Source organism: Trypanosoma brucei, chromosome 7 (genome assembly GCF_000210295.1).
Source record: "Trypanosoma brucei gambiense DAL972 chromosome 7, complete sequence".
Lineage (NCBI taxonomy): Eukaryota > Euglenozoa > Kinetoplastea > Trypanosomatida > Trypanosomatidae > Trypanosoma > Trypanosoma brucei.
Window position 1 is genome coordinate 2,000,071 of NC_026740.1, and position 25,657 is coordinate 2,025,727.

The window sequence follows — 25,657 nt, forward strand, 5'->3', positions numbered from 1 at the left end:
TATACGTTATTTGTTAACTCTTCCTTCGGATGAAACACTACAGTGTCACACCTTTCCTTCTCATATCATATGTATGTGCTTCACCTCACATTATTACTCCATACCATCGTGTTCTAATGGGAGAAATAATGTGGAATAATAGATTGGGTGAAAAAAGAAAAGATCAGAAAGGCATGACTATCTCTCTCTATAGTGTGTGGTGTACGCTGTTGATGCTTTGAAAGTTCTGCATCATCACGTGATATCATATACCCGTATGCTGCGCTTGTGCATCCGTATGTGTATATATTTTCTTTGATACATTCTCGGCGTAATGGAGAGTGTGTCCATGTCAGTTATTTTTTGTTTCCTTCACGAACTTACGCACTTCAATGCGAATTTCCATCGTTTTACACACGGTGCAGTCGCTTAGCCCTATTATGCGAGGTGCGTGTGGTTAGTAAAAGATTAAGAAGAAGAGAGGCTTTAACCGATATGTTAGAGAGGCGCAAAAAGTAATGTTCAATTTCAAAAGGGATTTGGTTCTTTCTTTTCGTTTCCTTCAAACTTTTTATTTCTACTGAATAAGAGGTTTTGATGGTGCATAAATGCGAACACTTGGTTCCTACCATCGTACATGTGTTTTTTTTTTGGAAAAGTATCGGCTGTTGTGTCAAAATACACGCATGTTCTGCGAGTAAGGAGAAACCCACGGCTATTGATGAAGTAAATGCGATTGGGCACAAAAATGAAAATTCCTCTATTCAATATACGCTTGCGGTTGTGAATTCCCATTATCGACATTGGAACTTCGAATGTCCTCGGCTTGCGGGTGCACGTTGACCTGACAGGCCAGCGGGAAGTAAAATGCAAGTGTCGCGAAGCTTCGTGCGCTCACATGGTGGGCGTGTAGGCCTGTCAGGTTTTGGTTCCCTGGGGTTAGACATCTGCCTTCTGTTATTCGTATAAATCCGCGCGGTGGAGCGGTCGCGTGAGAGAGCGCTTAATGCCAGCTTGTGTGGAAAGCGTTTTTTCTTTTGCCATCTGCACTAATGCGAGAAAGGCCCTCGCTTTCTTTGTGAAGCGAAAGGGATAACACCTTTACGGAATATCAGTTTGCACAAAAATAAGGGAAGGGGGACTCCACATTGGTGGTTGAGCTCGAATTGTTTGACCACCAAAGTAAATGTTTTTTAATAAAATAGGCTTGAGTGAGCGGCTCTGTGGTTGCCATGGGTTAAGTCACCGGTGGCTGCAGAAAAGCAACGGAGCAAACTCCGGGAAGGGGATTCTACGCTGGTGATGGGACTTGCAAATGCAATGGGGAGATCGGGGTTGCTACCACCCACTGGCGAGTCGAAGCAACGGTGCGCCGCCGGTTCGTGGGGAGTAGGCTCATTGCTATTCGGAGGCTAAGCAAAATGTGTTATACGGATAAAGAAGAAAGGTGCTTGGGAGAGTTGAAGGGGGTGAAGTGCATCTCTGACGCCTTTTGTGCGTGAAGTCTCATAGACGAAGGAGGTTAAGAGGATTTCCCCCCCTTTCCTGCCACTCGTTCCGAGCCTCCACGCGGAAAGGGCGTCATAACGGGGATATGTTTGGTATGGGCAAGTTGGGTGCATGCAAACACACAGCGCGTTTTAGCATTACTGCCATTTTTGCGCACCTTCATCTTTTACTTCCTTCCTGCTTATTTCTCTCCCTTCTCCGACGATTTATTCTACGTGCGCTGTTCACTAGTTTAATGAACCCCACGCGGTAAGCTTCGTCGTTTGTGTGGAGGTTTGAAGGTGCTGTGTCATGCGGCGTCCACCCGCATGTACCGCGTGTGACACTTTCCTCCCTCTTCCATCTGTTCATTCTTTTTTAAATTAAGTATTCGAATTTATTGTCTCTTACTACCTTCTTGTCAAAGTGGCGCCGATGTCTTTTAACATTGCCTGGCGCTGTGGCATGCTTTAGTTTGTGTGTGTGTGTATGTGTAGTGCCGTTTAGCACAGACAAGAGAGAGGGAACGGGGAGAATTTTTGGGAAGATTATAAGAAAAACTACAACCGCTGCGATTGTAAAAGCAGAAACTGAAATAGAGTGCCCGAAAAGAAGGAGGTGTAGCCCGAAAGCGATGTACATTCTATAAAACTCGAAAAATGTACACATCCCAGCGTGTAGATGCATCCGATGCGCTGTCGCATTTACATCAAACCACCGGGGCGTACCTATGTCCCCGTTGGGTAGCTGTTCGCCATCCAAAACTTAAATAAAAAAGCACGCAAGCGGTGCTTAGATGAGTGGCGGGCACTACCTCTTACACCATTATCGCTTGATTCCCACCGGATTCCGCCATCACCACCGCAACTTCTTCCTCAACTTTCCTCCGTATCTCCACCCCATTTTCCACTCAGTCAAACCTTGCGGCATCAGCGCTGGTGGTGTTGGCCTTTGTCATAAAACGGTCGTAGAAATCGTCGTCATCATCTGTGTCGCCACTGAGTGCACCGTCATCTGCCGCCCCCGCGGTGACAGCCTGCCGCTCACCCAGCTTTGTCATGATGTAGACGTGGTAGCTTCCCGTTGGTGCAGCGCCAGAAGCGAAGACAGACTTTTCAATGGTGCGATGCTCCACGTCAAAGTTCAGTTTCCTCCGGCGGAAGTGATCGATCCGTGTCTCCGGCGCGCCGTACGAGACGGAGAGGAACCGACCTCCATTTTTCATTACACGCGCCAGGTTCTTTGTGAGGGTATATAGATTGTGAAAGGAGTTGCTTCCACCGAGTGTGGCGTCAACGAGCCCCTTGTCGATGACAAAGTCGAAGAGGGCATCCTCCGGACAGAGGAGGGTTAGTAGTTTGTCTGGTGCGGTGTGAATTAGGTCGCAGCAGATCCATCGCATCTCATCCATTCCTTTGTAACGCCTCGTCATCTGCGAAATGACTGTGGGCGACACGTCCACGTTAGTGATCTTGCGAACGTTGAGATGCTCATACATGCATGGGGAAAGGCGGCTGTTGCCGCAGCCCACCACAAGAACGTGTATCTGTTCAGCCGGCTGAAGCATTTGGCGAAGGACAGGCTCGAGGTTATCGAAGGTAAGATACCAATCAAAAGTGGTGTCGTTGCTACGGTACCTCTCCTCCCAGTAATCCGGGTTAGCGTACTTGGACATTGTGCGTGTGCCTCCTGCCCCTCTCCTGAGTCGCCCTTTCTTCTTCCTTTTTGTACTTCAACTCCAAAAAAAAGTTCGCTTGGGCTGTCTATTTTTAACCGTTACCCGCTACCGTCGTTGGCGGCCCTCCCTTTCTGCGACTCTGATACCTTTGATGTGGATATTGCCACAATCACTTCCCTTTCTTTTCTTTTCTTTTCTTTTTTACTTGTTTCGTTTTTCCACTTTAAATGCGACTGAAGCTGAAACAAGGAGACAGAGAAAAGCAACAAGTTGTTACGAAAGTGCTACAAAAACGGGGAGTGTGCGGATACGTGCGGGGCTGTTTCGGGGCAACGGTGATTTACCCGTGCGCCCCGGTCGTGCCATTAGTGCATGCAAAAATACCAAAGTATCTGGGGATGCCTTACGATGACCCTCTTCACCACTATTTCCGTTTTCTCCTCTTTCCCGATAGTAGCCTATCAACGAGCAAACCAACAGGTACACAACTACACTTCCCCCTTTCCTCTATCAAGCTCTCGAGCGGCTCGGTTACACTTTCTTCATTCACTCACTCACTCACGCTCTTTCCTTTTCTCTTTCTCTTAGACTCCCACAGCTCAGTAGTGCGTGGAGAGTTCTATCTTTCCTTCCCTCTGTTTGTTAATCTGTATATTTTCTCTATGATAACTTCTCTTTCCCTAACCCCTTGTTCCAACCACACAAGCCTCCTCTTCCCTATTCCTCCACAAAGGCAACATGTGCCGGCTGGCAAGCCCCGGCGCAAATATGTATTATCGCCGTACTTTGCGTCAGGCTCATTACTTCGACAACAACAGTAAGTACAGATACAGTGGTGGCCTCGGCGCGGACTTCCCCTTCATTTGCTCTTTATCTGGACTAATTCCCCTCAGTACGGTCTCGCAACAAATTCAAGTGGCCACTGGTATATTAGGTCCCTTGCCGCTTCCCCCATCAGCAGTTGACGGGGGAGGGGGAACCGAGAAACGGAAAAGGAAAGTACAAATTCAACGGTTGAGAAAGTGTAGGCATGTGTGTGAAAATGTTTGTGCACCACGAACTGTATGTGAACACTGGTTGGCAGCAATGGACAAACAAAAGTCAACAACGCACGGACACAACAAGGGGAAACAGACGGGGAGTGAAGAAGGACATAATGGAACCCGAAAGCATGAAAGTAACCTGTTCGTTGGGTCGTTCTTGTCCCGCGCTGTTTCCCCCCTTTCTTTCCCTTATTTTCTCACACAGTGAGTTGCACCTCCGACGCGGCGTTAGTAAGGCCAAGCTCCACATCGTTCGGCGCTTGCTTCGCCCACACCAACTGTTTAGAGGCTAGCGTAAGGACACTCACGAAGGTTCGTGCCGCCTCACGCCGCGCCATTCCTTCGCAAAGCTCATGCAATGTGCAGTGCTCCCGAGGAAGTGCCTTGGACTTTTTCCCGCTCGCAGCTTTACCCTTCCCCTTCCCTTGAGATTTCGACAACAGGTTTCTGATGTGCTTCAGCGTCGCGAGCGCCACTGCCTCCGACTGTCGTCTGCTCGCTCCACCGCCAACGTTACTCTCTCCGTTGTCATTGCCCTCCATTTCTTCACGGTCACGCTTGCGGCCTGACTGCATGAAGTTCTCGTCCATGAACATATCCCCACTGTCGCCGGCGATAATGAATTCATCGGGATTTTCATCCACAACACGCGCGTTTTTTTCCCGCTGTTGCCGTGCCTCCCGCTCGGCAGCTTCTTCTTCCATCTGCTTTTCTACGAGGGGCTTCACAGCATCGATGTAAGAGGCTGTGAGAGCCGGACCTGCTACCCTTGCGAGCGGGGATCCGTCAACAGCAGCCCACAACTCTCCCTTGTTGAAATCCTGCGCGAGCACTCTCCGGTCTTGTATCTCCTGTTGGTCGAGCGGACCTCGGCGCGGTGCAGCTTCAACGATATCGTTCCGATTCTCCATCCACCGTCTTACCGCTTCGCCAGAGACAGTGGTGTTCTCCTTGTCCAACATCTTTGTTGTTGTGGCTCCAGCAGCTCGGTGCCTACGGGACGAATTTTGTTGCTGAGTCAGAGCGGCATTGAGCTCGTTGTCAGCACCGTAAGCTGAGAGAAAAGGATCCGCCGCCTCATCAACTCCCAGTGCCGGGGGCATAAAATCTGGCAAAATGGCCGCGTCGCCGTTATCAGGAAGCGGTGCGCCGATATCGAGATCATACGCTGGTTGCGGGAGGGGCATGAAGTCACCCAGTGCCCCGCCTGCTGCTGTCAGCGCGCTGCTACGACCTCTCTCGATGCTCGGGAGACTTGACTTGCGACTGCTGGTCTCACTCACATTGTCGCCAAACGCCTGAATGTCTGCCCGGACCATCTCAAAGCCGTCGTAGTCCTGCTGCGTGCCGTTCAGGTCCTCAGTTCCTTGTGAGCCAGAGTTCCACGTGTACCACACGGACCCAGTCATGGTCGTGCTATCAATACCGTTCCTCACATGGTCATTAACACCGCCGAGTGCACAAACCGGGCCCTGCAGGAGGTCTGCGATTTCATCGAAGCGTGCCTCAAGTGCTTCCTCGTGCGACCCATTGATCCCAGCGGCGCGGATCCCGACAACACCTTGCGTGCGCCCAACGCGGCGACCGCCCCAGTTGAACGTTGCGGCCTCTGCGTCTCCGTTCAGCAGTGCAGCCGTACCGGTGCCGGGGGCAGCCTTCTTGAAATGACCGGCGTTGGCTTGAGGGGAGGCGACGCGAATGAGTAGTATGGCATTTTCTGCGTCCTTCTTCAAGCCGTGCACCTTCACAGCGTAAATGCGGACAACACCAACGAGGAGCTCGCCACTCGTGCGCAGGGCAATGGGAACCACGGGCTGCACAATGTCCACCACACACTTTCGCAGGTCCATAAGCCTCACATCGCTCCGCGTGATACGTCGTTCCCAGTGCGCAGCAAGCCAGATCTTCGCCAGTGGCCCATCCTTCGTCAGCACGTAGGTTGAGTAGAACATCTTGTTTTATTCAAGTGCAATATTTTACCTTAGGGAATGCTTACTCCCCTTGTTTTTTTTCCTGTACCTTCCTACTTCTCTGGTGAGGCACTGTTTCTGGTGATTTGCTTCACCAACCGGCCACTGTGTGATCACCCAAAGGTGGGAAAGCAGTTAATCATGAAGGAGCCGAAGGGAAAGCATACAAAAATAAAATAAAATAGAAGGACCGTTGGGCTACGCCAAACAAGGTGTACACGCATACACATATCTTTAATGTCACAGCGGTGTAGTCACCTGTCGTCATTCAATGTGACAGTTACATTTCAGTAAACAAACACGAGGAGGCCTTTGATTTTCCTCTTCACACTTCTCTACATTAGGGCGCAGTGGGGCTTTGGGGGAAGGGAGGTGTTAGCATGCAAACCTCCTTACACGCCGCGGTGTCTGGGTCGCAACTAAGCGAAACAATCAAAAAAATTCAACAAACAGGCACCGATAGGGAACACGTGTAAGGAATTGAGAGATATTCAGGTCTATTTTTGTGTGCACAACCTACGCAAATGAGCAGAGGGAGAGGCTCTTCTCTCCGTATCGGGGCCCATGGTGAGGAGATGTTCAATGCCTCTCGGGTCACCGCTTCTGGGAAACCCCATGGTCAATTGCGCCATAGACAAAAAGGATACGGTAAAGCGGGGAAAGATAAAAGTATACATGCTTGCTCCCCCGCTACATCCACCTGCATTTCTTTCCACACCGCGTACCTTGCCGCAGTTACAACTCAGAGTAGCAGTTGCATTGGTGGTGCGTGCCATCTACTCCTATCTCTATTTAGAGCATTTGAGATTCTTCTCTCGTCTATTCCCTCCACTCTTCGGTTCCACCCAAGCAAACATTGCATACAAACATGAACTCATGTTGCAGCCCCCCCTCCATCAAATACGCACATGCTTACAAGAAAATACAGTTGTTTCTTTCGACCGAGCGCCGCTCAACTGCCTTTCTATTTCTTTTTTTGTTTATTTCTTGTTCCCAGTCTTCTGCAATCCGCTTCATAATACCTTCTTTCCCGTCTCGCAGTGCCAAAAAAACATATTCCTTCCACCGCTTCAAATGAAAAGTTTTATTCCTTGGTCGCCACAGCAGCAGCAGGGTCATCATCATCATCACTCCCCGCTTCCTCCGCCCTCTTCATGGCCTCACGGGCCTCGAACAACGGCTGTAACTCGGGCCGCGGCTCTGGTTGCGGTGGAATCGGAGTGGGCGGCCGCTGCTTCGTTGCAGTTTCCATCGGCAACAGTGTTTTAGCCCGTCTGCGGAGTACGAGCGTTGTGGCAATGATTGTCACAGCGTCTTGCGATTCCTGTGGGACAGCACTTAAAGGACGGCAAATATACGTAATGCCCTCCGTTGGAGGTTTCTGTGCCTGCTCTTTTGCTGGGACGTCTTCCCCACCTTCTCCACCCTCCCCCGTTGCTTCTTCGGTTTCCAAGGGTGTGGGCAAGAGTGAGTTCGACGCCACTTGCAACTTTTCCTCCAGCTTCGCAAGTGCATCGGGTTCCCATTGCTGAACGTACATGATCACATCCTCTTCTGCATTGCCGTGGAGTGGACTGCTGCGTAGAGGTCGGACCAGTTGAGTTATGGTGGACGCATTCAGTGTCACACGTAGGGGGGGTTGAATAGCACGGGCGAAGGCTCCTTCGATCGTTCCTCCGGCGGTGAGTTCCACTGTTGGCAGGCGGTTCTGCATATGAGCCGGGCCTGCGCATGTCAACTGCGGTCCCCGCTCCAGTATGACCATCGGTGGTGTGGTCGATTGTGATGACCCATGCCCCCTATCCACAGGTTCCAGGATCATCAGCAACCGTGTGGTACGCTCCTTCAAGATGATCGTTTCGTCACCCGTTGGGGAAAGCCGAAGTCGCTTCCCCGCTGCGTTTTGCAGCACCGGACGGATACGCAGCTCCACCACGAGACTCGGGTCGTCGGTGCCATACCTTATGGAGCAAACTTCAACCGATGTGAGTATTACTCCTAATCCCTTACCTGCATTTTGGCACATTTTCTCGTGGGTATTGCCAGTGTTTGGATTGTTGCCTGGGTTATTGTCAACAGCCGCGGCTGCGGCAGCGGCACCGCCCCCCGATCCCTCATACGCCGCTGCAAGGTTAACCGGGACGAGGGACTTCAACCACCACTGCAGCGGAGGAAAGTTGGCAGCTTTCACCAATTCCGCCATGGAACCGCCGTTGCATTCCGGTGCGAATATCATGGGTACCCGCCGTGGCTCCTCCTGATGTGGAGCAACCACTTCAAGCCGTGGCGGTACGCGTGTCGTGCCATACAGGACGCCGGGATGCCATTCGCCCTTGTGGTAAAAGCCCTCCTGCTGAAAGGCTCTATGTGCTGTGGAACCAAGGCGATGTACAAACACACCAGCACCTATGGGCGCATCCTTTTCAAAGTTTCCATAGTAGCGTGTAACGCCAGATGCGAGCCTCCACTCCCCGGCCGTGAAGACGTTGTCAACAAAACTCCCATGGAAGGATGAACCATCTTTGAAGCGGTAGACACCGTACCCCTGCTTCCTATTCTCTACCCAAGCCCCATCGTAGCTGCTCCCGTCTGCATACTGATAGTGCCCAACGCCGTGCTTCAAATCGCGTGACCAGGAGCCGACGTACCGCGAGCCGTCGGGATACACAATGCGACCACGACCATGGCGCACACCGTTGTGCCAGCGTCCCGCGTAAATGACGCCTTGCTCGGCCCACCAATACACGCCGACACCGTGACGACGGTTGTGATCATATTCTCCAGCATACGCATCACCATTCGGGAAGAGTGCCATGCCGAGTCCGTGCTTAGTACCATCGCGCTTACGGGAGCCGAAGTAAACTCCGAGTTCACCAATTTGCTTCACAAGGCCATGTCCCCGCTCGCCCCACTCGTCATGGTATTCCGAGAGCGCTTCGTACACAAGCTCTTCTGGGAGCGGTTCATTTTCCTCTTCTTCGAATTCCTCATTATCCTCTTCCTCTTCCTCCTCCTCCTCCTCTTGGGCTTCTTCATCATCTTCTTCCTGGTTCTCACGCCGCTCCTGTTCTTCACGCTGGTGGGCCGCCAGACGCTCCTGTCGGGCCTTATCCCGGAGTTGCTGGCGCATCTGCAGTTCCGCAGCTGTGGGCAACTCGGGTCGCATCTCTTCCCATCTCAGATAAACCTGCATTTCTGTTGACTCGAGGGGAAAACCGAAGGCGGCCCTCTTTAAGCGCTTTACGAGGTATTCCACGAGGAGGTAATGTTGTTTTCCTGTCGCCCACTGCAGCAGCGTCTGTTGTGTTACCGGGTCCCGCTCCTGCAGGATTCGTTCGAGCTCTTCCTCGTCGTCCATGTCGTTAAGGTACCGCAGCAAACGACTGATTTTCGGTGCAGCTCGCTTGCGGCGCACCTCATCATCTTCCTCCTCATCTTCTTCTTCTTCCAAAGCGTTAGCGTCCTCCTTTTTGTTCCGAGCATACAGAGGATGGACAAACTGCCAGATAATCGGCAGCTCCATGTCCATTTCCCCTTCTGCGTCACTTCCCGACATATTTTCTGTCAGTCTTTTTCTCTAACCTAACTGCCTGAATCCTGGTCGCACCTTCTTTTGTGTGCTCTAAATGTGCGCGTGTTAGTGTAAGCACCCCCTTTTAGACCTAAAGCCTAAGTGAACTGTATAAGCGCAACAATCAAATAAAGCAAAGCGAAACAGATGGTCTGACAGGAACGAACACAGCAATTCCAATGGAAGTTACGAAAAACATCTGACAGAAGCTACAACTTACACCACTCCACGCAGCCATTTTGTCACCATCTTCTATTGCCCATCCCATTTTTGTCGTTCTTCCGAGGTCTCTATTTTTTTTTTTCTTCGTAAGCTAGCCACTTTCCCCTTCCATCCACAACCCGTCTTCGCAGCGATGTGGTTATTGAACGTGCGTCTTAAAGGCAATGACAACTCTAATACGAAAAAACAGCCTGTGGCAGTTCACCCAACGCATGAACACCATGGAATTCATAGCATCCAGTTTCCCTTCTCCATTTCAATTGTTTTCCCTCTTCAAAACTGAGACACAATGAGCTGAAAGAATAACAACATCAACAGCAATTGCCCCAGCGCTACATGCTGCTTGAAATGCATACAAGCGCATATGTCTAGAGTAAACATGTACACCCCCCTACAAAAAAATAAAAATAAACAAATAATAAAAAATAACCGTTACAATTTCATACGTCACCTTCGCCTTGTCTTTGCACCTTGCCGCATTTCGCCTTATGTTCCCTCATCAGATTTGCACGAAAGGGGAAACAAAATGAAGCAAACGGCGCAATACACAGTTCATAAATATATAAACAGAGATGTATGGATGCCAATGGATGGAAGAAACATCCATACTTTTACACAATAAAGAGATCCCCACGACAGAAAGAAAAGACGAGTAAATCAACCATTGAAGCCACTAGTCACAAAGGAAAATAACAATAATAATAAACTATGGTACTGTGTGCAGAGCAACCGAATCAGCTTGCAACTGTAGACGATCACCTTCGAGTAGCTCGAACAGACTTGACTGCCCACACAATATAACAATAATGACAATGTATGTGATGTGGCCCAGTTCTCCGTGATTATGCCGCATCTGTCCCTCCCCCCCACGTTGCTGAGGGGCTACTCAAGACCTGTGGTAATGACATAACCAAAGAAATATACTGGTGAAAGTAGAAAATAATCGACACAAACACTCATCAAGATAACTATTTACGTGCGCGTACTCAGTTGCAGCACATAATCAACAACAACAACAAGAAAACAAATCAAATCAAACCAAAATAATAGTATAAAAAAAAATATAATAATAGATAATTTGGCTTGTCACGGAAATTTGAAGAGAAAGGTGGACACATGCCACAGCGTCACGTGACTTACCATCCCCCACGCTAGCCACCGCCCACATCAACAAATGCCGATGTTGCTTTCCATCGAAGCCATTGTCAAGGAAATGACACACAACATTCGGTTCCAGCAACGGTAACTACCGCGTGCTGCCAGGTATTAACCCTCTAATTTGGTGCTGTTGCGACTCATGCTAATATTGTCATTATTATTATTATTATTATTATCAATATTATCATTGTTTTTCCTTCACCTCAGTATTTCCCTCATTCTCCACGCTGCCGCCGCCTCCGTGAAGTCCCCGTGAGTACTCTTCTCGCTCCTTCTGATCTGTCTCATAGTCAAAATGCTCCATTGCAGCATGTTTCCCGTGACTCATCGCCTCCGCATCATGAGCCAACTCACGGAGCTCGAACGACATCGCTTCGTGGACGTCCACGTGCGCAAGTTCGTCAACTGCTGTCCCATCATTTGCCATCAGCGCTGCCAGCGGTCCCCGAGGGGCATTTGGTGAATGACTACGCTTCCGGGAATTTGAATGGTGTGGCCTTCTCCCCGTACTTACCGAGACGCCGAAATGATACATGAGTGGGAGCTTCACGCCACTGAGCTCACCACAGAGCGTTTCATCATAGCTGTGCTCAATATAATAGTTTGATGATTGCGGTAGGTGACGAGCCTTCGGTTGTGGGGGCGCGGTGAAGACAACCCGGCGGAGACTAATATTCTCACGCCGGAGCGCCACGCGGAGCTTACCATCGTAGTATCGTACCAGCAACTCCACAGGTTCTTCCGGCGTACGGCGCAGAATCTCCTCTTCCTCTTCCACGCGTTGTTTATGCTGTGACCGCTGAGTTCCCTTCTGTTCTTTAATGTTTTGGTGATTAAGCCCCATCATTATGGCATGCGGAGTAGGTGCTTGACGGAAGTCATAATTGCACTGCAGCCTAACTGGGGATACTCGGAAATCAGGCTGAGTTGGGTCGAAATTATTTACGGTTGGCGGACGGCCCCCCTCTGCTTCGCTTCCGGGGAGATTAAGCAGCAGTGTGATCTTTGGTTCATGCTTCACGTGCTTCTTTTTATCTCTTCCAGTTTTATCTTCGCCGCCGTTGCCGTCTTCGTACCCTTCGGTCCGGCCGATGGAGTCAATTAGCACACCAAACCCCTTAAAGTCAGAAAATTTGAGACCGAATACACGAGGCTCTAGGTCACTCTCATTTTGTGACGTTCCGCGCTTGAGGAATCGACTGTACAACTCCTCGCGTTCCTTCTGCCGTTTCAGACGTTCGGCGTGCCGCTCCTCCCGCTTCGTTTCATTCACAACTCCCTCATCATCATCATCATCATCATCATCATCGTCACTTTCAGTGGTATTGTGAAGAAGGTCCGCCACCCTTCGTGGATCAAGGGGATCTGACGGATCCTCCTCTTCCTTTTGGTCTTCCTTTGCCTTTGCATGCTTGGGCACATGCTGATTGTTATCACCGATAGGCCGTTCAATGTACCACAACGCCATACCGTCACCACCCTGATATGATTCCTCTTCTTTTTCTTCTTCACCTCCTTCTCCATTTCCCGCCTCGTTTCCTTTTCGTCGTTTTTCCATGGCCCGGGCACGTGCTATCGGCAGCGGAGTGCGAATAGAAAAGCGAAGCCGCACTTCCCACGACTTATGGTCGCATGGCACCGTATTGAAGGCGAAACCGCGTGCTCCCAAAGCCCCCGCAGGTGCCAGCCGTATGAACTCTTCACTTGCAAGAGCACCACCACTTAAAACAAAATGCGGTACGCCTTCATCCCACCAGTCCGCAACGATGGGACTCCCGAAGGAATGTTCGTGAAGGGGCGGGCTGCGTACGAGCCCATCAGGAAGTTGAGTAATACCGTCTGAACCTGTTGTGGGCTTCCCAGAGACATTGTCATATCCATAGAAGTAATAAGCGTCACGTCCCTTGAGGTTATTGACTTTCCCATTGTTATGCTGCTTTGGAGTGTGAGCAGCGGCACTTAGAAGTAGTGTGGAGACACTGACAGAAACACCAACACACAACATGGCGAGACGCAGTGCGGTTGGCGATGAGGAGTGCCTCGTATCAGGCATTCGCATTATTTTCTTTGTCACAATGTTGGGCCTTTTTTTTCCTTGCTTGTAAAAAGTCCTTCAGATCCACCTTCTTACTCTTCTTGAGCGATGCGAAAAGAAATTTTTAACAAAAGAGATGACCATAAAAGGAGGAGGTGAATGCCTGTAACAGAACAAAGCCTATATGCATCATTGTGCAGTTTTTTTTTAAAAAAAGAATCGGTAGGTGGTCGCAATGAAGGGTTCAGGCGACGTTTGTAAGGTAAGTTGTGGTTGTTGCGATAATCGTAAGGGAGGATGCTGTTTTGTATGCATGTGGAAAAGTCCGTAGCCGTTTTATAAACAAATAGGTATACAACAATACATTCATCCCACGTACTCCTTCATATGCCACTTGAAGCTGTGCTGAACAAATAAACCAAACAAGGGGAGGAACACGGTGGGGCAGCTGCAGCAGTGTGGTCACAAAAAACTGTGACAGACCGGTTGCGAAACATACACACGCATATTCATACGCTTGTCCATGCCCGTCCCCGTGGCCCTTTGACATACACTACTAATTAATTAGTTAATTCATTCACAGACACAAAACACACACATTTTCTCCGCTTCTCCCAGTATGTGAGCTTGCCAATAGGTGGGCGACCAGGTTTCGACTAGCTTTCACCGACTGAAGACAGAAGACGGATGACTATAGCCTCTACTTCCCTTCGGGCGTATAGTGGGCATTTTCCCCTTTGTTTTTTCTTTCAAAATAAGAAGGTGTGTGAGCATGTGCGCGTGTGAGAAACATCAAGTTATGAAGAAACTATTTGACGCCCGCGCCTCCATTTCTTTTCTTTTCCTTTTTTTTTGCGTTTTTGACCCTCCTCCCTTTCTGACTATACGATAGCAACCACAGTGACTAATAGGGAAACAACAAGTCGCCTTCACGCTTCGGTACTTAATGACACTTCCTCATAGCGATGTGGGGACTTGAGGTACTGTTGAGTGCGCATTTCACACAACCGGGAGAGGCAGCGCTCCATTTGAAATGCTGAGTCGGTATGATCTAATAAGCTTCTGCCAATTTCCCGCTCGAACTCCGATAACCGTGCAAACTCTTGCGTAATGGGTTTCACCTCAGCTTCAGTAGCCGCCGTGGTGCCTGAAGAGATGTGCGCCGCCTCAAACTCTTCCTTACTTTCCTGCAACAGCATAATCTCCACTTGGGCATAGATCACAACCTTACAACGGTGTTCATACAGTTCATCAATTAGAAGTAAGAACCGATGCTTCACATCGGTGCTGTTGTACGTGAAACGCGGAACGCCCTCAATAAACACCGTATTGAATGTCTTGGCGATAACCGAGTAGTCCGCTGCTGAGAGTTCCCCGCCGCATATTTCCATAAAATGAAACCGACAGACTCCACCGCAAGCGGCTGGCACCTCCACATCCCGACCAAACACCCGCAACACCCGCCGTTCGGCAGGCATCCCCTTGCAAAATTGCAGAAACTGTTCATTAAACGTCGCTGTGTTGGCTTCATTGATTGGAGCGAGGTACGTCTTTGCATCACCAGCATCACTGAGTCTGTGGTCCGTGTTACTACACATGTCATACACCTCACACTGGCGTTTTATCAATTCAATGAATGGAAGGAAACCCTCCCGGTTGAGACCGCCGAGGTAGAGGTCGTCCGGAGCTCGGTTGGAAGTAAATATGACTACGACGCCAAGCTTATAAAAGGCATGGAAGAGACGGCGGAGAATCATCGCATGGGCCACATCAGTTACGGCCACTTCATCAAAGCAGAGCAATTCCACGTTGCTCATCATCCGCTGTGCGACTTCATCGAAGGAGTTAATGGCTGCGTCGGGTGTTCGACGTGCCACTTGTGTTCCGTCACTCTTGGACTCATGTGTTACTGTGTGGAGAGTGCGCTGCACGTCAAGCATGAAGTGATGAAAATGTACGCGATGTTTCTTAATGGTGGATGGGGCATTCTCGTAAAGGAGGTCCATCAGCATAGTTTTACCGCAACCTACTCCACCATAAACATAAAGGCCCTTCACACGGGAGAGTGGGTGGTAGACGCAACCTGTTCCGCCACCCGTTGATGACGACCCGTCCTCATCCATTTCAGCGAGTGCACGCTGAACTTTTTCCTCCTGTTCTCGTCGACGAAAAAATAAGGGGGTGACGCCTAAGCGGTTGGGCGGTCGCAACTCCACGCGTCGGGGCTGGAACCGGTCGTTACTCTTGACGAAGGTCTCCAAGTCATTGTGAAGACGATCAAAAACGGGCAAAGCGGTGACTTGCTGCAGATCACGGTTTATGGTACCCGTCATCACTAACCGCTCGTACGCCACGGATGGCTTCCTCAGGCACAACAATGCGGCAGGGAAGCGCCAAAACATTTAAACCGTTTCGTGTTGCCCTCCTTTCCTTTTTTGTCCTGCACTATGCGTGAAATCGCTTCTGCAACAAATTATATATGATGTAATGTTCTTTTATTTTACAGCTTTCCAGTTTGTAAGGGTTAAATCATGAAAAGGACCAAAAATAGAAAAGTAAAGAAAAGAGGGGATGTGTGTGTGTGTGTGTGAGTGATTGTGACCGGTCCGTATACATACCTACATGAGATATATTTAACCTTACGGATCAAAGCAGACAGTTTGAAATACAAAGAAAAAAAATACCTGAAGGTACTCGAAAGGAAGATCATCAGCAGTCGAACTGCCACTAACTGAAACGCAAGTAAAAGAACCACAGAAAAAATAGGAACATAATGGATAAGGTGTGAAATGAGGAAAGGTAGCAACGTGATAGGTGGGCCAATATTGTTACCTTCCGTCCCCATTATTATAATTTACAGCACGCAGTAGCCCATACTGTTGGTTATACTGTTTAAATGACATTACGATATATATATATATATATTTGATTGTAATTTCCCCCAGCTTCTACTTGGACACAAGCAATCCTTCCTGCTGCAAAGTTGTTCTGTTCTTTTCAGTGATCGCATATTCACATTCACACCCCCCTTTTTTTTCCAAACAACTTCGATCCACCCTTTTTCTCCCTCCCACCTTTAAAAATGTGCATATTATATATATATATATATATGATTTTATCCTTTCCACGTTCCAGCATTCAACTTGCATCCATCCATCCCTCACCTAGTCGCAAGGAGAAGTCACTCAGCACACGAAAAAGATCGACGACGGTGCCACCATCAATTTCACTTTCATTATCTTGAGCCGTGTGCCACGCAGGCGGAAAAGGAATCGGTATAAGATGCAGCACACGCTCCGTCTCTAGCCAGTGTGTGTGGTCGTCCATTACCCCTGAGATGCCCTCAAGTATTGGACCTTGAGCCCGTGCTTGCCAAGAAGGAAAGAACACATTGACATTGCGACCAACCTCACTATTTTTTTCATCATTGTTGGTGTTTGTGCTGCCCGCGTTGTCACCACTGGCGGGTGGCAACCACAAATTGGCCAATTCACTGCTGGGCAACGATGTGCCGTCTAGGCGCGGCACGCCGTACAATGTGAACATCTCATGTGGCGGACCGTGTAAGCACCATAGCCGCGGCAGATATTTTGAACATGCTTTTTTAAATGATGAAATGCGGCTTGCATCGCTTGCTGGTGCGGCAGCTGACGATGATTTCGACGTTGTTTCCGACCGCCACCACTTCCGCTTGTTTTCCTCAACCTTTCCCGCTTCTTCTTGAAGTCGCCACAGTTCGGCCGCTTCGCGCCGGTGCATGCGTTCCACATCGGCAAGCCGCGCAAAAGCTATTCCGCTTTGATCGGGAAAGAAATTTTGAAACTGCGTCCCAGCACTACCCATGAGGTCGTACAATATAAAAAGATCGATAGAATTAAAGCGTGACGATGCAGCCGCTTCTGAGTCTTCTGATACGGAGCCCGATTCCACCTTCATACTGTTAACAACCTTAACCTTGTTCATCCTCACATTACCTCCCGCGTTCATGTTGCCACTGATATTCATCATCTTCCACATCTTTGCAAGATGAGAAGAACCATATGTGTTGTCATCTCCTTCCCAACGCACGAAGGCCTCCTCGCCATCAAACAAGGCAACAGTGATGGCTGGGAGGTGATTTACCCGCCGAAGCAACTGAAGAAAACCACCTCCCACCTGGCGTTTAGCCGAAGTTTTCGAGTTTCTCATGGAGCGCCTCTGCCATAACGAACCCGTGACCCCACTCAGGCATGCGGAAGACTCCCTATCCTGGGCGTAATAGTACCGCAACACAGTAAGGTAAGATGGTGAAAGTACACGAGGTACCCAACGACACAGGGCCTCATCGTCATGATCCGTTGCCCGAGAGTTCCTCCACCGCGGTTTGTTACCGGCCTCGGACAGCGCCGCAACCGTGTCAGAGAGGACGGATATAAGCCGCATGGTTTCCAGTAAGTACACCAACGGGACGGCGGAGTCGGAAGCACCTAAAAAGTTAATGTCGGTGTAATATTTACTGTCCCAGTGGGCTGACAACATCACGTGTTTCAGTCGTTCTTCCGCAAATGTGTGGTTAGAGGAGAAGGCGAATGACCGCCGTTTCCGTCGGCCCCTTCTTCGTTTTCCCTCTTCTCCCCCTCCTTTCCTCTTCTTCTCATTTTCGCCGCGTTTTTGATCCCTCCCCCGTGTTTCTGAAAAATTTCCCCTATTTTCTTTCTTCGTTTCTCTTTCGTGGGACTTCCGTTTAAATGCCGCGCCACCAGCAAAAGTGAAGACTAAGTTGAAGAATTTGCGCTCTCCCAACGGTGTTGAGTGTGTGAAGTTATCCCATTCGAGGTTCCAACGAGGTACCGGTACCCGCTTGAGGTTCGAAACGCCCTTTGGCGTGAAAAGCGCTTCTCTCGGCGGGCGCCAGGTGCCGTTTTCAGTTAACAACTTCATGACCTTCATTTGACCGGACGAGAGGGAACCGGCTACCCGGGTGCCAGCGCTCATAATGGAGTGAAGCCGCTGCATCAGCGATTGGCGCTGCTGTTCAGGTGGAAGAAAAAACAACAACCCCGCCAGCAGATCTGCTTCTTGCCTCTTTGCATCAGCGGCGAGTGTAATGGGAGTGTAGATTTTCGGTCGGGCGGAGGGTGGGCGCGGTACTGCCCGACGTTGGATGTCGTCGGCGATCGGTGGAGCGAAGGAATCCTCTTCGCGGGCATTTTTTTCTTGCCTTCCCTCCGCCTTAATTCCCTGTTTTTCGCTTCCCTCCGTCCTTCTTTCAACTGGCTTCGTCATTTTGTAGCACAGCACAACGATCATCATTCCGGCGCAGGCAGCCAACAACGATCCGTTTCCAAAGGCGGATCGAATCCAACGCCTTCCATTTTTCTTGTCTCTCCAGTTGCTTTTCATCCAACCTTTCCTTTCTTCCGATTTTTTCTTTTCCCCCCTCTCCCACCCACTCTAAGCGCTTAAAAAAAAAAAAATAATAGCAATAACTACTACACGCCTGCAAACGGCGCGGTGGGTGACTTAATCAAGCGACTGACGTGAGCTCGTCCTTGCATACAAGGGGGGTGAGAGAGCACCAACACCCGAAAGCACGCCGCTTTCTATAATGTCACGTTAAGATATTTGATGTGGTATTCTTCCTTCTTTTCGCCCCAGACCAAAGAAATAAGACAAATAGGGATAGAAAGGGAATAAAATAAGTCCCAAAAAGAAAAAAAAAAATACAATCATTCATTAAAGTAGAAGTGGGGCAAAATAGCTGTAAACGGCAGTTGGGACGACATCACGCAACGGCGTGACAAAGGTCCATTAGTGATTCGGTTGTTTTAGTACCTTTCCACCTTTTCATTACCCCATTGGGAGACGCGTTAAGTTCAGGGAAAGCCCACTAAAGCTTCCCCCTCCCAAAAAGCTTAGGGAATATAAACACGCAGTAAAGTGCTCTTCCCATCCACCCATACACTACAGCTGGTTTCGCCTACAAAAGAGTTATCACATGTTGTATACAAATAACTGTAAATATAAATAAATATGGGATCTGTAACTGTACATTTCAAGGTAGTCCTTACCAACCATTAACTGCAATAATAACGGCAGCTGGTAGCGAAGGATGAACAAATAAATAGTAAACAATGGTGGGAAGCGCTTGTGTGACATCTAATAAACAGTCAACGCATGCCGATGACAAATGCAAAGGAAAGATGCAGTGAACAGAACGTCGCTGCTCTCACTCCTACACCCATAAATGGAAAACAGTGGTAGAAACAGCAAATTATCATATCAGCAAACGAGAAAAAGATAGTCTTAAAAAAAAATTAAAAAGAAGAAGCCAACAACTCGTTGAGGAAACTCTACCCACTTGACCACAACCGAAAAACTCTGTGCACGGCTCGCCCCTCACTTTTCTCCTTTTTCATTTTTCTTACCTTCAGTTCGACCCAGCACACTACGCACTCACTAACACAATTGGTCCTATCGCGTGTGCCCAATGAAGAGCCTCTCGGGAACATCTGATAAGGGGATCTCATCAAAAATATCTTGTATGAAACGTGACACAACGTCGAAGCCACACAATCCGAGTGCGGGAATGTCGTTATGAGCAGTGGGTCCCCAATCACCCCCAGATACCAAAGAAGGGCTGACACTTGCGGCGTAACTGACAGTGCTTCGCCGGTGAGCAGGTGCCCACTTGGGCGAAAGTTGCACTCCGGGGACATGACCGACCCGATATGAGGCGGCCACGCTCCTCGGGGCATCTGGAGAAGAGGCGTCGGTGTTGCTTAACCCAGAGAGAGTACCTCCCGTGGCACCACCAAACTGAATGGAGTGCCTTTGCTCAGATTGTGCAAAGGCCTTGGAGTTGCGTCGCCAGTACTCCCTAACAATCTGAAGTTTTCGCTCACGCTCGGCGATCCCAGCGTTGAACACGTCAATGGCCTCGCGCACCTGCGCAATCTCTGCGAGACGCTGCTTCATACAGTGCTTCACCACATCGAGTGTGCACGTCAGACCCTCGTTTAGTAACTCCGTGTCGAAATTCCGCGTCTCGTCTTCAGTTACTTGCTTCTCCTTACAAACGCTCAACTTAATTAGTTGAGCCTCGCGTTGAGCCAGTAGTTGCGCCCGCTGCCTTTCTAGCGACACGTTGTTGTCAAACAACCGTGCAGTCTCCTCTTGTTGAGCCCGCAACTTCTGTTGAAGCTCACGCACCTCTTTCTGTGTGCTTCTTTTCGAAGCGGCAAAGTGGGCCTTGTCCTCACTCAGTGCTGAGAGGAGAGTCGCGATGTGGTCAGCGTTGTAGCGCTCACTCACGCCGCGGCCAGATATGCTTGGGGGAAGGACAATTGGCGGACGTTTGATGTTTGATACGTTCTGCTTCAATATGCAGTGTGCTCCAGAGGTATACTGAACGGGACTTCGGCTAGACTTTTTAGACGTAAGGGTGGGAGTGTACTTGTTGCCGGTGTTCTCATTGTAGTTACCACTATCCTCCGGGCCTGGTCGTTTCTTCGCTTTGTCGAGCCACTTGGGTGAGGCTGTTTCCCCTCTTGCTGTGACGCCAGCCGGAACCGGCGAGGGCGAGGAATTGTTAGTTTCTTTGGCTGAACTTTCTCCAAACATAAACGGCTGGTTTCTCACAGATGGGTGGAGATGGCGTGAAGTCTCCCCATCCCCGCCCTCCGTCGTTGGAGGGCCGTCCATTCGACGACCCAATGATGCTGTGTTCCTCGTCTCCGTATTGTTGCTTTGCGTGGGTAGTTGAGGAAAAAGAGGTGATGGGCTGCCGCCTCCATGACGGGCCGCAGAGGTCAGTAACTTTTTCTCCCGAGGGAGAGCCGTGCTGCTGGATGCCGACTGAGGCCTCACAGCAGGCAGCATATCGATACGGGGAACTTTTTGCTCACTTACGTTGGGCGTTGCGGCGCTCACGCACCCGTCTCCTCTCTTTAGTGTATCTTCAACTTCTTCGTTCTCATCTGCTCTTATCTTGATCCGCAGCCGCTGCTGTCGTTTCTCTTGCTGCAACCGCTTCCTTTCAAACTTCTCCCGCCGCATGATCAGAAGCTGCCGTGAAAGCTTGGCCTCCTCCAGTCGCACTATCCGCTCATCTTCAGTCTCAGCGAGCCAAGCGTAATCATCGTCACCTTCACTTGCTGTCACTGCACCGCCCCGCTGATTTGAGCTGCTAAACACAGGTCGGGAGCCGTGCAATCTTTGGTGCATGTCCCATGTCACAGCTTCACTAACCTCGCCGACTAATGTATCCATCGTTTCGCGCATACGTTGCAGGGTCTGTTCTCGCCTCAGCCCCTCACGTGCCACGACACGCTCGGAAAGGTTTTGCAGGACGGTGTGTCTGGCCCTCAGTGCAGTCAACTTTTGCAGCACTTCCTCTCGACCGCCACCCTCAATCCACTCTGCAATGGCTGCCCATCGTTTATGGAGTTCCTTCTTCATCTCTAACAACTCAGCTACGCACGCCTCTGCCGACTCTCTGAAGGCTTCCAACCACGCAGCCCCCGCGTTCCGCTGGTGGTCCCGCACGGACTGCACCATCTGCAATTCCGTCGTCAGCTTCACCCGTCCCTTTTCGTGACCTTTGCGGGCCGTTTTTACAGCCTCATGTTTCGCATCAATAGCCGCCATCGTGGTTTTCTGCGCCGTTTGACTGAGTTGGGCCACAGTGCCCTCCATTTCATCCGCTTTGCTGTGCATCCACTGTGCCACATATGGGAAAGCACGACCAGCGGAAACGCTAAGATACAACAGTTTTGTTTGTTCGCTCATCGCCGGGACCGCATTGACGGATGCCACATCACCACCTCCACCCGATACCACAGTGCCGCTGACGGCACCACCGATGGTGGATTCTGCATCCTTTACACCTGGGTCTTGCACACTAACACGCTTGTTCCGGCGCCCCGTTGGCTGCATGATAGAATACGTATTTACTTTCTGTTAGTGGTGCGTATGTCCTATATTCAAGGCGTTGCCGTACGCAGCACGTGTGCTCTAAGTGTAGGCGTCAGTTGCCCAAATAAGATAAACTGTTAAATATGGGAATCACTACTGACTAAAGGAAAAACAAAAGTGAAGTGAACAGAGCAAACCTTGCGTAATGCCAGTAAAAGCGCACATCTGAATGTCTTCACCTAAGTCTCCTTGTGCAAACACATGCCAAAGCTTTCATTACTGTTCAGCGAGCAGTAACGGCGTGTATATATGTGAAGGAGTCCCTTGGGCGACTCACAACCGGTTGCACTTGTAGCAGGCGTGACAATTTTTCTCATACCTTCGTTCCTCCAATTGTTTCTGCTTACAACTTTTCTTTTCTTCCACACGCCTTCGTCTGCTCTTTCCTTTTTTGCCGCTTCAGTGAATTACCATATGTAAGTGAATGACCCCACGAGGTGTGGGCGCTCAATAGGGGAATGAATAATTTTTTTAAAAAAAAGCAAAGCAACACAGATATAAACTCTCTTCATTTTGCTTACTCTCCTGCTGATACTAATTGGAATTAGTGGCTTCGACAGATAAGAGTAGATCCATTAATGTGTTAGCGACGCTGCACAGGTCCGACACGAATGGAGGTGACTATGGGAGCTATTGCAAAACCCTTTCTCCTTTCTTATCCCCAAAGTGCTTTCTTCACGAGGATTGCGAAGCAAATGGCTGAGCACACCCAAATCACGTTGTCAAGCATGGAGTACGAGAGATTTATCAGTAAGCGCTGACCGAGACGCAGACGAACGCCTGGCGCGACGGGTTCTGATCTTTCTTCTGTTTGAACAGACCTCTCTGCGATATCTAATAACTTCTCCTCGGCCTTTTCCGCGGTGTCCTCAGTAGTTTCGGGAGTTGCCGCCGCTTCTTCCTCTCCGCCACCACTGCTCCCAGTGGTGGCATTGTTACAATTGTCACTGGTGCTGGTGCTGTTGTTGTTACCGGCGTCGGCACATGCTTTCGCTTTTTTATCATTGTCACCTCTTTCATTTGCTTCCGGTTTTTTGCGCTTCGGCAATTGTGGAACACTCGCCTCGACTTCAGCCCCGACGGGAGGGTGGCCCTCCATTTCTTCGTGCCAGAGGGACTCGGCCGATTTCATGCCACAAACCGCGCAACTAAACTTCCGCGCCTCACGCGCGAGCCGCCGCTTCTCATCTGCACTCACGTACTGGCGTGCAAGAGCGCCGATACCCTCCTCATCATCCTGTGCCATAAAAGCTCGCAATGCTACGAGAACGAGGGCAATGTCATAACGTGGCTGCCACAGCTCCGGATGGTAACTACTAACGCTGCTGCATATACTTTTTCCCACCTCAAAGCGCCCACTGGTGGTGAGGAAGGTGATATCCGGTGGACTGAAGGGATAGTCGTTGGAGAAACGGAGGACGCCGTGGTAAAGCCCTTCAGCGTATGGCGAGTCTGCCGGACCTAGAAGAGTAAAGTGCCACTCAAATATGTTGTCTTCGAGAGGAGCTGCATAGAACTCGCGCACACGGGATTTGTCAAGTTGCTCCTTTTCCCTTCCTAACCGCTGAATGGCCTTCTGTACGTTCATATTTTCCCTTTCGTTTTTCTTCGCTGCAGTTGATGCAGAGGCTGATGTAGGGCGTGCGACGTCGGTACTTACTTTAGTACGGTTGCGTGAACCTGCCCCCACACTCTTTTGGAAAAAGAAGAGAAATGACGCAACCATGAACGTATATTGAAGTGCAGCAAAAACAGGCAACAACAACAAACAAAGGAAAGAGTTGGGAGCGAAGAAAAGTGTGACCCAGAGGCGAATCAATCAGAAAAAAAAAATGGTGATATAATGAATGGGATTAAGGGCGGATGGCCATCCTTTCATCTTTCCTTTTCCCCTCTGCTGATATCCTTGAAGAGGTGTGTGGACGTATATATATATATATATATATATACATGTACGCGTTGCGTGATGGACATGATCTTTTCTCTATTCACCAGCGTATGTCACCCACATCTTTCAAGTCTCTCCGCCCCTTTCTTTCCCGCTTCCCTTTAGTAGCATTTCACGGTGTCGATAAATGAGCACCACCCCGCGTAACGGCTACAGGTGCATGTAGCACACATGCGGAGCGAGGGAATTAACCAAAAAAAAAGATAAAAAAAAGACATCGGGATGAATGAATGGACAAAATGCGTGGAAAGGGAAAGTAGCGTCATCCACGTAGACCACATCCCAACCCGACTCACTTTGAATGACACTTTTGGGTTAAATAGAATAAATGTATGCATGTGTGTGTGTGTGTGGATAGACAACAACAACAACAAAGGAAACCGAAATGATACCAGAGAAGGGCAAATGACACTCATTGCAGTCGGTGCAAAGTAATAATAGTAATAACAATTAGAAGTGAAGGAAATCATAATATTCGAAGGCAAAACACAACCTGCGTGAAGGTACACGTTGCATGCAAGGTGTATTCCCACGCAGCGCAATACACACAAAACAAAACCCTTGACAGCTGGAGGTAAATACCTCCAACAGCGGCGTCCAATAAACAAATCGAAGCGCCGTGAGCTCTCATTTTTTCACTCCTGAAATATTCACAATCCCTCCTTGCTTATCTAAACGTACCACCCATGAGACACACTAACCTTACATGAACATAAACCAGCACCGCAGCTTTTGTTCCTCTCTTCTACTTCCTGTTCAGATCCTTTTAGCACGCCCATAAAACCTCAGCTTACTTGCGCGGTTTAGGGGTGACTTCACCTTCACCTTCACCTCTCCTTTAACTGACACTTCACACAATTCCCCATCTTTAATTAAACCAGTAAATGCTCATCTTCTTTCTGCACGAGCACATCTGGTGTTTATGTACATTTGTGTATTTATAAATGGGAGTATTTGCTGCTCAGCCGATCGGAGCCATTCCCTCTGCCGTCTCACACTTTTGAATGGACCTGCCTGGCGCTTGTTGAAGTTAAAATGATACCTCTTCTTCTTTCTTTTTCCCCTTTACTCTATTTACCCCTTCCCCGAGACAAAACTCAGTGGCTTCAACAAATCTCCCCCGCTCGGTACGACATTTTTCTTCGTTGCACCAGCCAATCTCTAAGAGGACAGATGAGAAAATGGAGTGAAGCTACTGCAAGAACACGCATGTCGGTACGCTATTTCCATCACACGACAGTTAGCCCCGAAATATTTGTCATTACTGATGAAACACATAAGAAAGATGTAAAGCAGCAAGCAGTTTCGAATTCGGCATGGCAACATTTTTCTCCCCTCTTAGCTCATTATGCTCCTTTCGCCCTTACGGTGGACACAAGTCGCATTCACCACCGTGTAATGACAGGGTGTTCAGGTAAGCGACGAGTGAACATGAGGAGGGAAACTATGGTATCGAGGAGCCGAAAGCATTAAACGGTGTCCATTTCATCAGCTTCTCGGCATATTCACTCGAGTACAACACATCATCACTTCCATTCTTCCTGCATCCTTGGCTGCATTGCAATATTCACTTCTCACGCTTGCCCTAACCCCGTCACCGTCCCAGTAAA

The 25,657-nt window shown here is 49.4% G+C and overlaps 15 protein-coding genes across 15 annotated transcripts; 3 read left to right on the forward strand and 12 right to left on the reverse strand.

The window, feature by feature from the left end:
* Positions 1-1,845: 1,845 nt before the first annotated feature.
* Positions 1,846-2,154, reverse strand: TbgDal_VII8050 (hypothetical protein, unlikely; the record flags this gene model as incomplete). The annotated part of the gene is made up of 1 exon (XM_011776924.1): positions 1,846-2,154. The coding sequence occupies one exon, from the start codon at positions 2,152-2,154 to the stop codon at positions 1,846-1,848; it is 309 nt and encodes a 102-aa protein (XP_011775226.1).
* A 223-nt stretch (positions 2,155-2,377) lies between these two features.
* TbgDal_VII8060 (hypothetical protein, conserved) lies at positions 2,378-3,142 on the reverse strand (the record flags this gene model as incomplete). The annotated part of the gene is made up of 1 exon (XM_011776925.1): positions 2,378-3,142. One exon carries the CDS (start codon positions 3,140-3,142, stop codon positions 2,378-2,380), a length of 765 nt encoding a protein of 254 aa, XP_011775227.1.
* A 230-nt stretch (positions 3,143-3,372) lies between these two features.
* On the forward strand, positions 3,373-3,966 carry TbgDal_VII8070 (hypothetical protein, unlikely; the record flags this gene model as incomplete). The annotated part of the gene is made up of 1 exon (XM_011776926.1): positions 3,373-3,966. The coding sequence occupies one exon, from the start codon at positions 3,373-3,375 to the stop codon at positions 3,964-3,966; it is 594 nt and encodes a 197-aa protein (XP_011775228.1).
* Positions 3,967-4,385: 419 nt separating this feature from the next.
* On the reverse strand, positions 4,386-6,140 carry TbgDal_VII8080 (double-strand-break repair protein rad21 homolog,putative; the record flags this gene model as incomplete). Its single annotated transcript, XM_011776927.1, has 1 exon — positions 4,386-6,140. The coding sequence occupies one exon, from the start codon at positions 6,138-6,140 to the stop codon at positions 4,386-4,388; it is 1,755 nt and encodes a 584-aa protein (XP_011775229.1).
* Positions 6,141-6,682: 542 nt separating this feature from the next.
* TbgDal_VII8085 (hypothetical protein, unlikely) lies at positions 6,683-7,030 on the forward strand (the record flags this gene model as incomplete). The annotated part of the gene is made up of 1 exon (XM_011776928.1): positions 6,683-7,030. The coding sequence occupies one exon, from the start codon at positions 6,683-6,685 to the stop codon at positions 7,028-7,030; it is 348 nt and encodes a 115-aa protein (XP_011775230.1).
* Positions 7,031-7,242: 212 nt separating this feature from the next.
* Positions 7,243-9,714, reverse strand: TbgDal_VII8090 (hypothetical protein, conserved; the record flags this gene model as incomplete). The annotated part of the gene is made up of 1 exon (XM_011776929.1): positions 7,243-9,714. One exon carries the CDS (start codon positions 9,712-9,714, stop codon positions 7,243-7,245), a length of 2,472 nt encoding a protein of 823 aa, XP_011775231.1.
* Positions 9,715-11,293: 1,579 nt separating this feature from the next.
* TbgDal_VII8100 (hypothetical protein, conserved) lies at positions 11,294-13,168 on the reverse strand (the record flags this gene model as incomplete). Its single annotated transcript, XM_011776930.1, has 1 exon — positions 11,294-13,168. The coding sequence occupies one exon, from the start codon at positions 13,166-13,168 to the stop codon at positions 11,294-11,296; it is 1,875 nt and encodes a 624-aa protein (XP_011775232.1).
* Positions 13,169-13,388: 220 nt separating this feature from the next.
* TbgDal_VII8110 (hypothetical protein, unlikely) lies at positions 13,389-13,694 on the reverse strand (the record flags this gene model as incomplete). Its single annotated transcript, XM_011776931.1, has 1 exon — positions 13,389-13,694. One exon carries the CDS (start codon positions 13,692-13,694, stop codon positions 13,389-13,391), a length of 306 nt encoding a protein of 101 aa, XP_011775233.1.
* Positions 13,695-14,073: 379 nt separating this feature from the next.
* On the reverse strand, positions 14,074-15,546 carry TbgDal_VII8120 (ATPase, putative; the record flags this gene model as incomplete). Its single annotated transcript, XM_011776932.1, has 1 exon — positions 14,074-15,546. The coding sequence occupies one exon, from the start codon at positions 15,544-15,546 to the stop codon at positions 14,074-14,076; it is 1,473 nt and encodes a 490-aa protein (XP_011775234.1).
* Positions 15,547-15,668: 122 nt separating this feature from the next.
* TbgDal_VII8130 (hypothetical protein, unlikely) lies at positions 15,669-15,989 on the reverse strand (the record flags this gene model as incomplete). The annotated part of the gene is made up of 1 exon (XM_011776933.1): positions 15,669-15,989. One exon carries the CDS (start codon positions 15,987-15,989, stop codon positions 15,669-15,671), a length of 321 nt encoding a protein of 106 aa, XP_011775235.1.
* Positions 15,990-16,282: 293 nt separating this feature from the next.
* TbgDal_VII8140 (glutaminyl cyclase, putative) lies at positions 16,283-18,526 on the reverse strand (the record flags this gene model as incomplete). Its single annotated transcript, XM_011776934.1, has 1 exon — positions 16,283-18,526. The coding sequence occupies one exon, from the start codon at positions 18,524-18,526 to the stop codon at positions 16,283-16,285; it is 2,244 nt and encodes a 747-aa protein (XP_011775236.1).
* Positions 18,527-19,597: 1,071 nt separating this feature from the next.
* TbgDal_VII8150 (hypothetical protein, conserved) lies at positions 19,598-22,060 on the reverse strand (the record flags this gene model as incomplete). The annotated part of the gene is made up of 1 exon (XM_011776935.1): positions 19,598-22,060. The coding sequence occupies one exon, from the start codon at positions 22,058-22,060 to the stop codon at positions 19,598-19,600; it is 2,463 nt and encodes an 820-aa protein (XP_011775237.1).
* Positions 22,061-22,754: 694 nt separating this feature from the next.
* TbgDal_VII8160 (non-cannonical ubiquiting-conjugating enzyme 1,putative) lies at positions 22,755-23,825 on the reverse strand (the record flags this gene model as incomplete). The annotated part of the gene is made up of 1 exon (XM_011776936.1): positions 22,755-23,825. One exon carries the CDS (start codon positions 23,823-23,825, stop codon positions 22,755-22,757), a length of 1,071 nt encoding a protein of 356 aa, XP_011775238.1.
* Positions 23,826-24,148: 323 nt separating this feature from the next.
* On the reverse strand, positions 24,149-24,517 carry TbgDal_VII8170 (hypothetical protein, unlikely; the record flags this gene model as incomplete). The annotated part of the gene is made up of 1 exon (XM_011776937.1): positions 24,149-24,517. The coding sequence occupies one exon, from the start codon at positions 24,515-24,517 to the stop codon at positions 24,149-24,151; it is 369 nt and encodes a 122-aa protein (XP_011775239.1).
* Positions 24,518-25,082: 565 nt separating this feature from the next.
* TbgDal_VII8180 (hypothetical protein, unlikely) lies at positions 25,083-25,520 on the forward strand (the record flags this gene model as incomplete). The annotated part of the gene is made up of 1 exon (XM_011776938.1): positions 25,083-25,520. One exon carries the CDS (start codon positions 25,083-25,085, stop codon positions 25,518-25,520), a length of 438 nt encoding a protein of 145 aa, XP_011775240.1.
* Positions 25,521-25,657: the final 137 nt, after the last annotated feature.